We start from the raw sequence: 18509 nt of genomic DNA on the forward strand, positions 1-18509 counted from the left end.
AATATCCATTCATTTTCTTCCTTCCGGCCTAGTTTAATATGCAACTCAATTGTATACAATATATGTAGTAAGGGGTCCCTACTCTGTCTTTCTTTAAGCAATGACTCCTTGGCCTATAGAATGTTAAAGACCTCTGTACTAACTGAAAGCAGACCTGGGAGGGACTGTGATTGCTCAGGCTGACATCCATGAACATAGTGTGAGCGACAGCTGGGATCAGGGGCCGAAGGCTGGGCTGAAAGAAGGCACCTACAGGCTCCCCGCAAAACCAGGACAGCGAGCCCTCCTCCTTCTGACAGTCTGCTGCACCCAGAGCATCTGATGGAGAGACAGAGGAAAAGAAGCTGCCTCACATCAAATCCGCCAGGGGTGTAATAATGACAGGATTGACTGTATATGAAAACGTGCAATCCCAAAGTAGTGATGCAGCATGGGATATACAGTGTGTCATGTAAAAAAGTTGCGTTCCAAATTACACACACACTGCTGGTGTGTTTGCTTACCTCTGATGAGTGAGGTAATGCCCAGCCTAGTCACACAGACTTTCTGCAGCTCCTCACTGCTAATCATCGGCTCAGCCACCACATACAGGTCTGGCCTCAGAACACGAGCCTGATTTAGCATGTACTGCAGAGCCAAATCACAGCCAGCATGGTCACCCCCACACCATGCATAAGTGGGCACAGAGTTGAGATCAAAAAGAGAAGGAGGGAGACAGAGATATAGAAAGACGAGTGACAACAAAATGGAAGGAAATGATGAGGATGCATAGAAAGACAGAGAAGATATGCAAAAATAGAGAAAAGATTAAACATGCAGCATGCAGATTAACCATGATGGGAACGTTGATGGGAACGGAGAAATTAGTGAAAATAATAAGGGAGCGAAGGATATTTAGTTAAGCATATGTAACAAGATGCAGATGCAATTGCATTAAAAAAGCCAAAACAGACAGAACAAAAAAAAGAAATGAGATTGAGTGTTATTCCCAGATCATGTGAATCACTCATGATCTTTACAATCCAGCAGACTTTTCAGTGTTTGTTCAAACTGCATTTTCCAACAGAGCAGCGAGCAGAATGAAGCGAGGTGACGGAGTCAGGGTCAGTACCTCGCACCAAAGTGGTGATTCCCAGGCGGTTTATAAAGAGATTGTCAATGAGCTGACTGCCGGTAAAGAGATCAGCCATCACATAGAGGTTAGGCCTGACGGCTCTGGCTGCTGTAAGCATTGCCTACAGGGACCAACACATACAGCAATTAACCTGGTGTCTATCCATCATTGTTTAATGTGTGTTTCTTACAAACCCATCATACCAGCTTACTGTAGGAATGCCCCTTAAATGCTCCAGCATTGACCCAAAGAGCACATTTTTAGGACGGCAGGATGTGGAAAGCCAGCAGTAACAAGAACGAGAATGTGGGGCTAATAAAAAATAATCATGGTTTGCGCGGGTTGTTTGTGTACCAGTCATCCCTATGAGGGGCCGTCTGGGACATCATTCATAGTAACCTCACACACATGCAAGTGAACTGCTCCCACACACAGCGCGGAAATGCTTTCATGTACACTGCTGAAAATGATATTATCACATACTATACTGAAACCTCACACACATACAAGTGAAATTCTCTTACACAGCATTGAAACGCTCTTATGTAAACTACCAAAACACTCTCATACACATAACTGAAACACTCTCATACAAACTACTGAAACTAGTATGAAAATAGCGTACGTGAGAGCATTTTCAGTAGTGTACAGTATACGAGAGCGTTTCAATAATGTGTGAGAGCATTTCACTTGTATGTGTGTAAGGTAATTGTGGATAATGTCCCAGATGGGCCCTCCTACATCACACTGGACACCGATATATTAAAATATACTAATTATATTCCAATGTACACAATACCAAGAAACAACGAAAGTCTAAACCTAGTATACGGCTGAACTGTGTATGGTCAATGTCCTAAATTATATGGATAGTCAATGGTAGTGAGTGTTGTGTGAAGTTCTGGATAATCAGTTTTCATCTGCAATTGTCTGTACTTTTCCCAGTAATACTAGTTCTTAAAGTGTACTTAAGTAGCATATTACACGACATGGTTAAAGTTTTAGTCAATACAATAAAAGTCCGTGCCTTGCTGTAAAAGCCTCCTAGGGACGTAATTAAGGACTATTCGTGCCTAATTATTATTGTAAGAGTTTGGGTTACACCAGATTCTATAAGAAGATGGAGCCCTCCAAGGCTATCCTTTGTGGGTTCTTCCCTCGCTAGCGTTATACTTACGATTTTAGTCCACACTAGTCCACACGTACTATGTGGGCCAACCTCTGTCTCATATTGTTTATACATTGGGATAAAACCAGACAATTAGCTTTGATGCTGTGCTTATATTCATAGAGTCTGAAGTAATTGCACTTGACTGAAGAACCAAAGAAGCCTTTTTTTGAGTGGTGAAACAATTTCATGAATTTCTAGCAAGTCCAGTTTAATGTTCTATTTTGAATAGGCTTTGCCCTGTGAAGCTATTGCTAGGGGGTGCCTGAATCGGTCTGTCTGGTACACAAACACACACCCACTTAATGAAAAAAAACACTAACCAGCCCATAGCACGCCAATGCGTCACAGCACAATGGAGCACCACAGTACATCCTAAGTGCAGAGTTCAGTTTTCCGGGCTCAGCCTCGTAGTACTTAGACGTGGACTAAATGTCTTCAGTGCTGTGCGAGCGCCAGCAAATGCCTTTTGAGGGGGATGACTATACAAAATATAACAATGGCCAATGGGGAATCTTCAACACTTGACAGACCAACGTGTTACTTCATCAGTCACTCAGTAAGTCTGGGAAAGACTTTAATGTTTATAGGTCTGCCCGCAAGCTAAAACTCATAAAAGTAGTATGATTTTTGTATCATTCAGCAGGACAGTGTGAAAAAGATGTTGGTATTGTGGGTTGAAAGTACTGTCGTGAGTGTGACATACATAATTCACCTATGTTGTTAAGTGTGGTTCCACACACTGTTTATTAGACATGTAATTTACTGCCCTTAGTCACTGCATGTAATGATAACTGTTCTGGGATCATGTTGAGAATGCCTGATGACGTGGGATGCTACGGGTTGGCATTAGGGCCAACGGCCAACTTTTTCTGTTAAACGAGACACGCATTTGTGTGCTCAATGTTAGAAATTGTCTCTTGCATCCTGCTGAAATTTCCACAGCACTATCAAAAGTACTGAAAGTTAAAATAATAAGAAATAAGAAAAAAAAAATCCACATCACTGGTTCACTTCTGTCAGTTCAGCAACTTCCATTACATTACAAAAATGAAGCAAATACAGAAACTTAACAGCAGATGAAAACCTTGTTCTTGCTGACCTCCGGTGCTTTAATTAGCACCTTTTGCAGGGTTGAAGACGTGAACTGTGTGGTACTGTATGTGAGTACAGGGTGTGCTTACAGGTGCAACAGAGCACTCTTCTGACCACCCTTAAAATAACAGTGTTCAAAGGAAAAGCCATCTTTCAGCTGGTGAGGGCAGTGAAACGTTGCTTATCTAGTCTGCTGTTAATAAATGACTCTAGAAGTGCTTAGAAAAAGGACATTTAAACATCTAGACTAGCACAAGACCACCATGATCCAGAGCAGCTACTAAAAAGACCGTAAGATTGTTTTGTCAAATTTATAGTCAGGTTCAGTGACTTTAGTGAGCTTACATTTTTTAACATGATTTATAACATAAATGTAATATTGCTTTATCAATGTTTTTCTTATATAGTATTAATTCATTATGATACTATGTGTCGGGTCATCCTGTCCAGAGACTCTTCAGAGTATGCAGTTTATTCACAACGCAAATAGGACAATGTTGAAAAATAAATCCAGCAATTTATTCTTCTATTGCTGAAGTTCTAAAATGTTATATTTTTATAACTAAATTGTATATATTTATCTAAATCTATTGTATATATAAGGAACAAGCCAGAAAATATGGATAAAAGCAGCATGGCTGTGTCCAATCATTAAGCTGGCAAGACACTCTGTCTGCTTATCTGTTGCAATGCATTAACTCACGCTATGCATGTACATTATTATTCTTATTCTTATTCTTATTCTTACTATTATTATTATTATTATTATTATTATTATTATTATTATTATTATTATTATTATTATTATTATCATCATTATTACTGGATAGCTAAAGCATGCAACAAATGCTCACTTTGTACGGTTTGATTGACAGTTTGATCTTCTCGTACTCAACGTTAAGTGAACTCTACAGCTGTGCGTGTGCTTGGGAGTGGCTGCCTGAAGTTTCAAGTCGCTTTTTGCTTACTCTGTATGGCAAAGCTACACATAGTGATAACACTGCAATCACACGGTAAACACAAACCGGTGTGCTGCTGCTCTGTACTGTGTGTACTGTGTCCTCTCTCTCTAGGATTTCTTCTTTTGCTTTACTCGTTTCTAATTTGGATGCCTTGGCTATTGCTTTGGATGCTCAGGTACTTCAGCTAGAGCCAGATCCTCTTTTAATGGAGAGAAGGAGGACAGAAGGAGTAGCAATGCTTCTGGTCTCAAGGATCAAAAAACTATATTTTATCACAAATTTTGACAAAACACCTTCAATAGTACATGCTCAGGAGGATTTTGATCATCTGTTGTCGCACAGAAGGATAGATTACCTCAGCCACATGCAGAGGGGTGGACAGGCAGTTGACCAGGCATACACCAGAGAAGACTTTGGCTGTAATCTCTGTGTATGTCTTCATATGAGCCCACAGATAAGGACAGTCCTCCGGTTTCTCCCCATATCGAAGCTTGATAGTGTCAGCCTGACAGACCAGTTCTCTGCGCAAGTAGGCCTCTGAGCCTGCGGAAGACAGGAGAGGAAGAAATGACAGATTAACGAACATGGTGGTACAAATATCTCTCTTTCTTTGTGTGATTTCCATGGCTTCCTGTGGAGATTTGGCAACCATGAAGACACTCTGTGGATTTTACCACTACTAGGTCTAAATGGGTCTGCATTTACATATGCACGAGGGTGACACAGTACACATTTCTGCTGATGGCTTCCTGAGGTTAGGGTGCTATTACCTAAATAAAGAAATTTCCACCATAAATGGATACAAAAAGAGGCAGAAATTGGTAAAGAAAAAAATGACCAGAAAGCAGGGAAATAAGTGTTTGACAATCAAAATGTAATTTTCAATGTTATTGACAGAGCCTAAAAACAAAAAATATGCCAAAAATACAGATGTGGTATCCAGTATAGTCCAAAAATGTACATCAATAACAATAATAAAACAAACACATGTGACATGTTTTATTTTTTATTTTTTAAAAGCACTGATCTAGAGCAGCACCTTGAACTTAAAAAAAATGAATTAATACGCAACAAAATTCCAGATCAGGGCTTTTGAAAAATAAAGCTTGATTGGTTGATCGATTTAGTACTCCAAATAGATAAATAAGCCACAAGGGAATAGGCGCCTTATAGGTTTGTTCACCTGGTTCAGCCCAGTTCCTGAGCGGGTCATTTCCTTTCACAAAGCCATCATGGGCCAGGAAGTGACACGCCTTGTCTCTCTGCTCCATCAGCTCTATTTCTTCATCAAAGGTCATCTCTTTAAAGGGGAAGCAGAAATACCTGGAGGAGGCACAGTCACGGGCATGTAGATTGGAACATAATATACTACCAGGTGATATTATCCTCTGCACATTCTCTAAATCATTTTTCCTTCTTGAACTTTTTGCACATCACATCGTATTTGTACATATACATATATAGCAGTATCCTGTGTACCAAACAGCCTGTATGTGCAGGATGTATGTACACTAGTATGTATGTGTAAGTATGTATGCATAATTTATTTCTGTATTAATTGTTGTTTTATTTTACATTATCGTTTTTATGTACAGCATGCACCATCAACCAAAGCAATTACCTATTAAGAGCTAGTTACCTGGCAAAAAATATATTTCTGCTTCTGATATTACACTTTTTAATGACAAACATTATTAGAATCTCTAAGAATGAATTAAAAGGACAATTTAGGGAGACTCACACATTTATTTTATTTCTATACCCCCCTGAATATTTCCTTGGGCCTTTTTCTTGTTGGATTTATTATTTACAAGAGGGTTGGAGCGCTTACCTGCTACAGAGAGGGTACTTCCTTGTGATCGGACCCAGCTTTGGCCCCTGATCCAAAAGACGCTCATAAACTACATTATCCACAATGCAGTTGGTCGCCTGAAGAGAAAAAAACAGCAATGGGGTTGGACCCAAAAGATAGTTGGTCAGCAATTAATGAAAAGGAATGTGTTATAAAAAATCACACACACACACACACACACACACAAACACACACACACACACACACACACACACAAACACAAACCTGCTGTGCGTGGTGGTTCATCTCTTTGTATAACTCCGAGTTCAACTCCTCCAGTCTCTTTTTGAAACAGATACAACACTCCTGGATGTCTGATGGGCTCATACTGTTACCAGAGAGAGGGAGAATTTAGTTACATCAGCACATCAACCATTGGCTAGTCTTACATCTCGACGGCGCTGTGGAATAAGGTCTGGATCTCCCCACATACACGTTCTGGGGTAAGAGGGAAAAAACGGCTGGGTTGTTTAAACCAATCACACTCGTCTCAGGCGACGATGGCTCTGCAAAATAGTCTTGGGAAGGAACTTGTTTTGGTGGTCTTAAGGAAGAACTCAATAGCAGCTTTCTTCAGGATGCATGGAGGTTTCGGGAGACTTTGTATTACACATGACCACTTATTGATCTTGAACAGGGAGATTAAGGTAGACACTACAGTTTCTGGGGTGTCTGAGGTCCTGAGCCTTTCCTGATGCTTATATTCCTAGCTCTAACTACCGAGTATGTGATATCTCAAGATATCAATGGTTCCAAAGAAAAGATGGTCCCCTTGAACATAGTTCTGGGCACATGAGAAACTATGTCAACTTGTTACAGTGCTTCCACTGACTTCAAAAGGGAGATAGCCCTGAAACAAAACATTTCCTTATCCATGCTGTCTACATAGGCTCCCTAATTGAGACAGGGAGGGATGGACAGGACAGATTTGGATGACAGAGACTGGGTGAATACTCTCGTCCCCTGTCCTGTGACCTATGATGACCTATCTTTTGCTTAAGTGTCATCATACCACTTCATCTTGTTTTGGGAAATTCCACCACAGGTGGAACATTTGCACCCAGATAAGAATAAAACGCTACATACAATAAAACAAATAAGTTAACTGTTCACACAAAACAGTAACGTGAGCTATTTAAATTAGCTGACACGTGGTTAAGCCTCACTATCTCTCACCAGTGTATCTCTTTGTGTACTTCGTCCACACGGAGATATACTCCACTTAGTTACAGTAATATACAGTCAAGCCCACTGCTCCGGTCCTATAGAAAGTAAAGTCCAAGGCCATAGAGACGAGTCACCTGTGAAGTGTGAAAATATCCAGGGCAGAGTTCAAGTCCACTGTGTTTCCAAAGCGTCGGTGCTGAGGGTCCTGCACTATCTTCAGCTGCTTCTTACTCTCTGGACTGGACCCGACACCTGAACCTAGACGGACAGACAGACGGACGGAGAGACAGACGGACAGACAGGCAGACAGGCAGACAGGCAGAGACAAACAGACAAAATGCCAGACAGATGGACAAACAGTAAGAGGTGGACAGACAGACAGGTAGACAGACGGACGGACAGACACACAGACGGACACACAGACAGGCGGATAGATGGACAGACAGACGGACGGACAGATGGACTTACGGCCAAAGGGACAGACATAAGGACGGACAGATGGACAGACAGACAGATGGAGAGACGGACAGACAGACGCACAGATGGACAGAAAGACAAGGGTGTGATAATTACAAAAAACTGCAATGTACCGTATTTCTCTCTCTTACAGTCTCATCAGTGAAATAATACTGTACATTATCACATTTCCCATTTTCACGTGTCCCCCTACTATGTGAGAGGACAGAATGACGAGTACTACTACTACTGCTATTCTTTGACTTTGTTGAATTCAGAAAGTTGTGTGAATGAAACATGTCCCTTCGTCAATGTTTTCTCACCGGCCTGCAGCTGCTGTCTGAACTGCTCCACAGCTTCATCCACATGGACCTGCAGGAACTCCCACAGCCTCAACCTGGAGAATACCTGCTGCCACAGGACACCCCGCAGAGCCTGACACACACACACACACACACACACACACACACACACACACACACACACACACATGCACACACAAACACAGGCACACACAGATAGCATGAGGCCATATGTTGGCCAGAACATATAGATGTTGCCAATTAGGTCTATATGAAATAATTCTCCTGGTTTAATTGCCCTGTGCAGATTTATTATCCAAGGGGTTATGGGAACAACATCAAAAACGAAGAAATCTGGTTTCTTGTAAAAAATATTACATTTGTGAAATTATGCAAAGCGTTAGTTCATGCAGGTCACATGCAAGTCAAACCCCCTCTGACTTTAAAATGTTTTTCAGAGAATACGTTTACTTGGACATAATATTCCTTTGCTGACTTAATCTGACTAAACTGTTTGCTACACAGCTATTGAAAGTGAATATTCTACATTGTGCTCCTTGTTTCAGCATGGCATGCTGCTTGGCTGATCCATATGCTCACATTCATGTTCCATTCATCTTGAAAGCTTGCTGGTACTCCTTGATCAGAAAATTTCCCATCAGCCACCTCACAGCTGAGGTGCCACAGAGCTCTGTCCAGGAGCCACGCTGGTTTCAGATGAGGAGAGTTAACCAGGTTGTGACCACACTCAGGATGGAGATGAATCCACTCACTGCTAACCGCTAGAGACAAGAGAGGAGAGGAGGAGACAAGATAAGAGAAGAAAAAAGGAAGAGTGTACAAATGAATTATCTTTTTGAAGATGGACAGGAATTCTGCTGAAGGTGACTCGTTACAGCCGAGCAGGAGAAGAGTTTAGATATCCTGCCCTGCAGTGACAGGAGAACTGGTCCTTGCAATTTAACTGATTGTAGCAAGTGAGAAGGTGCATGAAGCTGAATGAAGGAATTTCTGGCAGGAGGGTGCTTTGCTAGCGGCTGCAGTACAGTAATATTATAGTAAGTCTCACCCCGCCAGACCTTCCTCCACAGCGCTGTAAAGCAAGGTCTGGCTAGACCACACAGCATTCCGGGAAGGCAGAAAAACATCTCAAGAACAATGCTTTGAGGGGGTTGAGACCAAATCAAGACCGAGACAGCCAGAGCTTCTCCTGTCTCTCGCATTTACTTTCTTGGGAGTGCGTGTTTAGGGGTGCGGGGAGAGGGGGTTAACAGTAAGAACTTTTAACTTAGAATTGAGCCAAGTTATCCATCCAAGTTTTACATCCAATCACAGTAATGATGTTAACACATAAAATTAGACAATGACAATTCAGAGTCCTCTTTATCCGAGACCGAGACAAGACTGATGGAAATGTGGTTGATTTTGCGAAGGTGTATTGCTTTTTTTCCTGTGAGGGGGGGGGGGTTCCTTATGCGGATCAAGGGTCTTAGGACAGAGAGTGTTGTCAGCAATACATATTATGAAGGCCCTTGAGACAAATTTGTGATTTGTGATATGTTGGGCTATGTAAATAAAATTGCCTTGACTTGACTTTGACAGTTGAATTTCAAGTTGCTTGACAATAAAAGCAGAATTCCAACTACATTGTTGATAAAATAAGTTAGTTGTGATGTTTTGACAAAGTGCACCCTGTTTCTTTTTGCAGTCTATCTATGTATATGACCTTCTGCATGAATAGAGATGAAATGTCAATGAGGAAACTGAGACGGTGATGCAACAGCCACAGCTGCCCGCTGGAAAGGCCAACTGTGGTATGCACTCCCACTATCCTTGGTAAAAATAAAACATGATAACTTTTCCCTCATCGTACTGAGTCACTGAAGCAGCAGATAAAAATAGGACACAGCACAGAAGAAAACAACAGTCACTCTATATCACATTGTACCACACACAAAGTGTGTTTAACTCACTCGCAACAGTTCCTCAATCACTCCAGTTATTTAAAAAAAATTTCAAATTCTCAAATTTGTAAAATCCCATTGTCCAAATAATGTTGTATATTACTTTGTTTACTTTTAGTAGTAGTCAATGAGTTCATTTTGAACAAATCATAACTACATGTACATTTCAGAACAAGTAGAAAAAATAACAAATACTTTATCATATACAGTACATTTCTTTCAAATGTGTGGAAATTATTGAAATAAGGATTCCTATGTTCAAAAAAGTGAAGGAAGAAGTTAAATAAAACCTTTCTGGTCCTACCTTTTTTTTTCTACTTGCGCACCTGTAACAAACTTCACTTGTTTACACATGTATACATACACACACAGTACATGCATATATACATACTTACACACACATAACCATGCATACCCATGTACACACATGCACACAAACACACTGTGCATGTACACATTTGTTTTTTTTCTTTTTCAGCTTTCACCTTCCCTTGTCCATGTTTCATCTGTCAGTTAAATCAATTTAATAACCCAACCAAACTAGACATAAAATAATAACTCCAACAACAATAGAGAGTCCTTCCCATACATTTAAGATGGTTAGGAGTTAGGTTATGAGGGTGGGAATCACCAGACGCCCCCTGATACGATATCATCACAATACTTATGTCACGATACAATATTATTGTGATTTTAAACATATTGCAATATTCTGCGACATATTGCAATTAATCACCTTTTTTCCAACTTATAATTTTTCCCAATTTCAAATGATGTCCCCAAAAGGAAACTTTGTCAACATCTGTTTTTATCTAAAAAGATACGTTTCTCTCTTTTGAAATTTCACTTCAATTTTCTTGCTGCTAAATGAGATTTTTGTCAAGTAGAAAACTAACCAACACATGTATAATAAAAGATGTGTGTCGATGCAGTATTGCCACTGGAGATATTGTGATACTATGCTGTATCATTTCCCGCCCCACCCCTGATGGGTAACGGACCAGCTTACTGATTATCTTAATCAGATCATGATCTTCTATTCATTACAATTTGGGTTCAGGAGTAATTGTTTAACTGAGACGGTAAACTGCTTCTGTAGATTGCCTGTGGAACAGAACTACTAAATATGAAGAAGGTCTTTGAATCTGTCAACCATTAAATTACAGTTCTTAAACTTTAAGAATATTGTATATATCTGCCTCGCCTCCAATAAGATAAGATAAGATAATTTGTTTATTAGACCCCAATGGGGAAATTACTGCACTACACTTGTTTGTTAGTACTCACACACAGGCCTGAAAATACACACACATGCTCAGGACCTATACATGGAGAGATGTCAGAGTGAGTGGGCTGCCAGCTGAACAAGCGCCCTGAGCAGTCAGGGGGGTACGGTGCCTTCCTCAAGGGCACCTGGCAGTTCCCAGGAGGTGAACTGGCATCTCTCTAGACACCAATCCACACTCCCAACTTTTTGGTCCATACGCGGATTTGAACCAGTGACCCTCCGGTACCCAACACAACTCCCTACGTACTGAGCTACTGCCACCCCTCACCCCAAGCTCCTCCAATTCTCCACATTTGAACGGTGAACTTTCTGCCTCAACTCAAAAAGACCCGCCTGGACATAGGGTGAGACTAGAAAGCAAAAACCCAGTGTGGAGCTCTCAAAACAATTGTGATAGAAATTGTCATAGACTCAACTGTACACACTACACTTACACTTCTGCTCATTTGTAAAGCACTTTGAATTGCCATTGTGCAATTGCATGCCCTTTTATGGGCATTGTTATTTTTAATAGTTGTTTAGGGAAAGGTTAAATATGAGCAATGGCCACAAGCTTTCATTTTATGAAGACATTCGGAGTCATCATTCTAAGGACACACCTGAGAACAATTCTGCTGTTTGAGAACAGGCCATGGATCAGTAGACTTTTCATAGCAACTTTCTCAAGAACAAATTTAACAAAAGACAAGTAAGTGATTGGTGAACCAGGCCTAACATCTTTGAGTTGTGGACAAGACATTTGAGGCTTTGGAAAACACTGATCAACATGTTTCACCATTTTCTGGCATTTTACAGAGCAAACAACTAATCGATTGATTGAGAAAATAATCAACAGATTAAAGCAACTATATGTAACTTTTTATTGATTCTGAAGCTCTGTCATTTTTCATACAATGATCTTAGATGACCGGCAACAGCAAAGGAGACTAACAGTGAAAAGAACGCTAGTTTTGTATAGTTTTTAAAAAGGCATGTGCCCAGATTCATGGTAGTCACAGAAGGATTTGCGGCAGGGAGATAATGCAACGGTAACACATTTTGAACGGTCACAGATTTCTTTGTAACACCAGAAAACCAGTGTTAGCGTATCCAGACACTTTTGAGCCAGGTGAAAGTAAGCCGGAGACATCTTTATTTAGGCCTAATTGTGTTAATTTTGTTTTAGAAGTTCTAAATCTGTTGCAGTTAGGGCTGAGACTGGGACTGGACCATCACAGGAAAGAAGGAAATTAAACAAAGAACAAATAAAGGCTAAAAGTGAAAGTAAAAGACAATGGGCGATAACATGAGTCACACTCGGTTGGGCTAACAACAGATGGCAACCATTGCAGGATTGTAAATGATTCAAAATTGGCCTGACCTTCAGGTATTGTACTATGTCTATTTCATTCACAAAATAACTTTACAATGCAATCGGACGTCAGTAGCCTCCATTAAATCCTCCATTCTCCGTCCAATAACACAAACCCTTTTACTCTATGTACGTGTTGACCTACTATTTACATAGGAGCAAGACATCCAATTTGACAAGGGAAACAAAACTACTCCAAATGACACAGCCGTCATTCAGTAATATAACAAAAATTACCTGTGTGATTATAGACCACATCAGTGATGCAGACCATGTTCCAGTCTTTCCTCAGCGTTTCCACCAGATTACCAACATCTCCCCAGGTATAGTGCTTGCCCTCAGGGGAGAAGTCAGGGTTTAACTCCAGCTGATCAGCGATGGAGTAGCAGAAGCCAGACACACCAAGCTTCTGCAGCGGGGTGAAGTGGATCATGTTGTAACCTACACAGAACATAGCCAAGAGTCACATGGAGCCTCAAATAAAGTCACTTCATCATCATTGTTGAGATCAGTTCTTTGGTGTGACATTGTAGATCTAGCTTAAAGTCATGGGTTAACGTCACTTGGTTAGATACTGAGGGATCAGTCATTCGGCTGAATCACCCGCCAGAGTTCATACAAACAAAGAACAGTAGAAGGTCCCATAAAAAATGAATGCACAGAAAGATAAATCCGATTGGTTAATCTGTCTCTGGGGGCAGATCTTACACCATTACTAAAGTGTGATTGACACATTTTGGACAATTGGCAGAGAAATCTTGAAATAAACAGTCAGTAAACAGGATGTAAGGATTACTGTGAGGAGTCACAGTATTCTGTGTGGCTGTATGGGAGAAAAACATGCTCTAGTTCATTGGTATTTATTTAAACCAATCACTATCGTCATGGGCGATGCTTAGCGCTGGACAGAGCCACGACGCCACGACGCCACTGCAAAATAACCTCGGGAAGGAACTTGTTTTGGGGGATGTTCAAAAGTAGTTTTAGTCGTGCGAGAGAAAACTCAAATTGGACAGATAGTCTAGCTAGCTGTCTGGATTTACCCTGCAGAGATCTGAGGAGCAGTGAACCATAGTCTTCAGTAATCCACCGCAGGTTAGAACGCAACCACAAAGAAAGCAGAAGGTTTGCACTTAAATTGAACTGTGAACTCAGAGCGGCTGACTTCCTGTTTAGTTAAGGGTACAGCCCGAATAGGCTTTTTAGTATGTCTAGATGTTGTACATGCATGTCAATTTCCTTTTGTGCATGTTGAATTTACAGCAGGGAGCTTCAACTTTGAACACAAAGTAACATTTGCTAATACCCAAGCAAATAAAACAATTTCTTGCCAGTTCGGATGCATGTGAAAATGAGTTTTCATGCACCTTAAGCCCCTTAAAAATGGGATTCATTGGAAGCAATAAAAATAAACACAGCCATTTCGATTTTGCTTTGCTGCTGGTTGACAATATATTAAATATCTTGACAAAATATCAAAAAATCTGAATCTTAAATGTTAAATACTTGTATTGTGTTGAAACTTTCATAACTATTTATAGAAAGATTGCTCAGTGTCGGTTTGTTTGCTGGCCCACTAACCGGTCTCCTTTGCAACCCTGACCCTGTCAAGCCATTTGTCCAGCGGGCCGAGGCACTTGGCCAAGTATGTTTGGCTGCAGATGCAGTCCAGTGGAAGGATGAAATCATTGGCTCCCACCCTTAGCACTGGATCAACTACGATGTAACCTCCACTCACTTTCTCTTCATCCCTGTCAAACAGAAAAAATAAAAACTCACAATTGATACGTGTCAATGTTAATGCATGAACACGTAATGGATTGGACATGAATGCTCTACATGTAAAGAAGTCTCTCTAAATGATGGTCAGTGCGATGGTTGATGTCAATTTCCCAGGCATTGCAGTCCATTTGTAGCGCGTGCACTTGTTTGTTAACTTCCAGGTTCCCAAGCTTCCGAACAATAGCAAACACAACACCACAGGAGAGTGTGTCACGCGCAATGTGTGTGAGTGTTTATCTGATGAGCAGGTGGCACCTTGTACGGCAGCTTTGACCGCAGTGTATGAATGTGTGTGAATGGTGAATGGTTCCTGTACTATGTGATTGCAGTACGTACATTTATATTGTATCTTACAAACGGCCCTTATCGCTCTGTTTACTGTGTGTTCTGTGTTTTGCCGAACATCCAACAAGTGTCTGCTGGATATCGAAAATGTACTCATCATGTGTTTTTACAAAAACAAGCTTTTATACAGACTTTGTGCCAGGTGTGATTATGCCCGGCTGCCTGTGACCAACCTGCTGACCTTGGAAAGTATTTCCTACAGTCCCAGATCAGCAACATGGACTATTAGCTTCATTTTAAACTAAATTTTGTGGTTGTGAAATAATTGTAAATAATTTTTAAGTTACACATTTTTGTATGTATTTTAAGAGGTTCCACCTACTACCTAACTTTACTACTTTCAGACCAAAAGTGTCAGCCCAGTGTTTCAAATGATTGGCTGGTTTTGCTGCGTCAAGCAAAATGTGGGCAAAATTCAATCTTGCTGAACTTCACAGCGTGCTGTAGATTCAATTCAATTCAATTTTATTTATAGTATCAATTCATACCAAGAGTTATCTCAAGACACCTTACATATAGACCACACTCCAGAATTTACAAGGACCCAACAGTTCTAGTAGTTTCCTACAGAGCAAGCAACAGTGCGACAGTGGCGAGGAAAAACTTCCTTTTAGGCAGAAACCTTGGTCAGACCCAGGCTCTTGGTAGGCAGTGTCTGACGGGCCGGTTGGGGTTAAAATAAAGAGTGGAAATAACAAAATGTGTGTTGAACCTAGCAGCAAGCACTTTTTTAGTAAGCAGACTTCAAATGTAATTTCCTCTGGTTGGTCAAAATATGTGTTTCTGTCCTGTCAACAATAAGCAGAGTTTTAGTTTGCTGCTAAGATGTGATCATGATCAGTTGCACATGCACATAGTAGCAAACCCAGATATGACAAACTGCATATTGGTTGATAACTTAAAATGACTGTGTGTAACCTTTCAGTGTTTCTGAAGCTCTGTCATCTTTCAGCTAATGATCATAAATGACCTGTAACAGCAAATGAGATTAACAGTGGAAAGAATGCCGTTTTAATGTAGTTTTATTAATGCCGTTGCCATTTTCCCGCAAAGCCACAGAATGATTTACGGCAAGTAGACGGAGCAACGGTAACACATTCTGACGAGTTACAGGTTTCTTTGTCGCATCGGAAAAGCATGTGTTAGCACAGCAGCCAAGTAAAAGGTAGCAGGAGATTTCTAGGCTAGGCCTTATTGTATTTTAATGTTATTTTAGGTGTCATGTGTTGTAGTTATGGCTTATACTGGGGCAGGACCATCAAAGAAAAGAAGGGAATTTAAACGAAGAACAAATAAAAGCTAAAAGGGAAAGACAGGCAACATGTGTAAACAAGACTCACAAGTCTCTCAGGAGGGTTGTAAATGATTCAAAACCCATCCCAAATTGGCGCTCAGGTATGTTCTATGTCTATTTCATTCATAAAATCACTTTACAATGCGCAAGGTGGTTGTACGTCAGTAGTAAATTACATCCCACTTTCATTAAGCACAGCTTTTTATTTATTTAAATTTGTGTTGGCCAACTACTTTCTTTGCCCTTGTCCCCTAATAGTACCAAGCGTCCTTGAGTTTTTTATAGTATATTGATCTGAGTTATAATTACACTGGTTGCTACAACAATCTATTAATGCTTTGGCTCGTGACACAGTGACAGTGATACTTGGTTTAGCTCACGAGATATCCAAAGTGGGCTAAGTTACCGTAGGCAACACTTGAAACAATGCATCTGTAACTTATTCTCTTGTTGTAAATGAATGATTTCCTGTCTGAGCAAATTGTTCATCGCAACAATATGACCTCTCCATGATGCCAACTCAGTAACATAGAGTGGGCAATACTGCACCGTAAATAAAATACTTTTATAACAGCAGGTGTGGTAAAAACTAGAATCAACAGCTACATATAGCCAATTTAAAGGACCCATGGTATTAAAACTTCACTTTATGAGTTTTTTTTAAACAATAATAGGTCCCCCAGTTATTAGAAATGGTGAAAGTTGTAAACCGAGCCCTGTGTCTCCTGCTCTGCCTTTGAGAAAATGAAAGCACTGATGGGCCGATCTGGAATCATGCCCCTTATGAGGTCATAAGGGGCAAGGTTACCTCGCCTTTCTCTCTGAATTTTGGGAAAGACACTTCAGATACAGTATTGGGGGACCACTAAGGTCTATATAAAAGAGACTTCAGATACAGTATTAGGTGACCACTAAGGTCTATATAAAAGAGACTTCAGATACAGTTTTAGGGGACCACTAAGGTCTATATAAAAGAGACTCCAGATACAGTATTAGGGGACCATTAAGGTCTATATAAAAGAGACTTCAGATACAGTATTAGGGGACCATTAAGGTCTATATAAAAGAGACTTCAGATACAGTATTAGGGGACCACTGAAGTCTATATAAAAAGAGACTTCAGATACAGTATTAGAGGACCATTAAGGTCTATATAAAAGACACTTCAGAAACAGTGGTATGGGACCACTAAGGTCTATATAAAAAAGACTTCAGATACATTATTAGGGGACCACTAAGGTTTATGTAAAAGCATCCAAAAAGCACCATGCCATGGGACCTTTAAGTATATACGTAATGAAAGGAAGTGACAGTAATAACAGAAGTACTAAACAGTAGTAATAAAAAATCAAGGATGTACTATACACTCATTGTTGAATATATAATACTGTTTTAGTGGTGACAAAGCAACTTACCCACAGGAGAAGTAGTACTGGTAGGATCCAGCCACCATTAGGTCCAGTCTGCAGTATTTATCACAGTCATCCTCCCGGCCGTTTGGGTAGAGCCAGTCCAAAGGACGGAACTTTAGGCAATCAAACTTGTGGCCATTTGTAGGGTAGTTGGTGTAGACCTGGACTTCCCTACCCTGGAGGGTAGGGCCAAGCCGGAACTGCAACTCAAAGCCTGAAGACAGCAGGAGAAATGAGAACTACCAGAATACACTGTTAACCATGACTTGCTATGGTGCAAGTCAGGTTGTAGTTCAATTGTTGCAATAAGGGTTAAATATTCTCAGATGGCCTTGCTTTGAAAAGACCAGACTGGAAAATAGTGACCTAGTTGCAGGACCATACTCAGAAATGTTAAACATGTAAGACATGGTGAGTGTGTTTTATCATTTAGTTTTGTTACAGTTGTTTGGTATTTCTATCTGAAAACATGGCTGTGCTATGGTAGTGTAGTGTTTGCAGCACATGCTTCGCTTTATGTACAGATTAGTCCTACCTTGTTCCAGACGGAACAGAGCTCGCTCCAGTCTCTCCATGGCAGTGAGCAGCAGCAGCAGCGCTCCTGTGCTCGGTCAGCTGGCCTCTGTGCTGTCCTGTTCTATTTAGGCTGGAGAGAGAGAGAGAGACAGCCCTGACATAGCCTGGTAACATGAGACAGCTCTCCACACTCTGTGGTGGACCTCGTCTGCCAAACCATTGACACATGGGTCAATGATGTGACGCCTACAAAAAAAATACATAAATTATGTATAACAAAACGTAAATGGATTTTTTTGTCACTAAAACTGCCTTCCCATGAACATCCTTTATGTTTACAGCTCCCTTGGATTGGAATGATCTATACTGTTAGAAAAGCACATAGAAATACGAGCTAATGTACTGTGTTATTATGAATGCAATTTCTTTCAATTATTTTTC

The 18509-nt window shown here is 40.6% G+C and overlaps 1 protein-coding gene across 2 annotated transcripts in view; it reads right to left on the reverse strand.

The window, feature by feature from the left end:
• LOC117937719 (glycogen debranching enzyme-like) overlaps positions 1-18183 on the reverse strand; it is a 44149-nt gene extending 25966 nt beyond the window's left edge. The window contains exons 1-13 of one of the 2 annotated variants that reach the window (XM_034861887.1): positions 18088-18183; positions 17556-17766; positions 14301-14470; positions 12957-13160; positions 8717-8898; positions 8138-8249; positions 7493-7616; positions 6417-6519; positions 6171-6268; positions 5523-5662; positions 4695-4882; positions 504-627; positions 155-318 (exon numbers count right to left, since the gene is read on the reverse strand). In XM_034861887.1, the coding sequence (XP_034717778.1) occupies positions 155-318; positions 504-627; positions 4695-4882; positions 5523-5662; positions 6171-6268; positions 6417-6519; positions 7493-7616; positions 8138-8249; positions 8717-8898; positions 12957-13160; positions 14301-14470; positions 17556-17766; positions 18088-18127 (1860 nt within the window). In that variant the 5' untranslated portion in view covers positions 18128-18183. Of the gene's footprint in view, positions 1-154; positions 319-503; positions 628-1111; positions 1236-4694; positions 4883-5522; positions 5663-6170; positions 6269-6416; positions 6520-7492; positions 7617-8137; positions 8250-8716; positions 8899-12956; positions 13161-14300; positions 14471-17555; positions 17767-18087 lie in introns of both variants that reach the window. The other variant, XM_034861886.1, reaches the window with a different exon arrangement.
• Positions 18184-18509: the final 326 nt, after the last annotated feature.

This window comes from Etheostoma cragini, chromosome 22 (genome assembly GCF_013103735.1).
Source record: "Etheostoma cragini isolate CJK2018 chromosome 22, CSU_Ecrag_1.0, whole genome shotgun sequence".
In the NCBI taxonomy this organism is placed as follows: Eukaryota; Metazoa; Chordata; class Actinopteri; order Perciformes; family Percidae; genus Etheostoma; species Etheostoma cragini.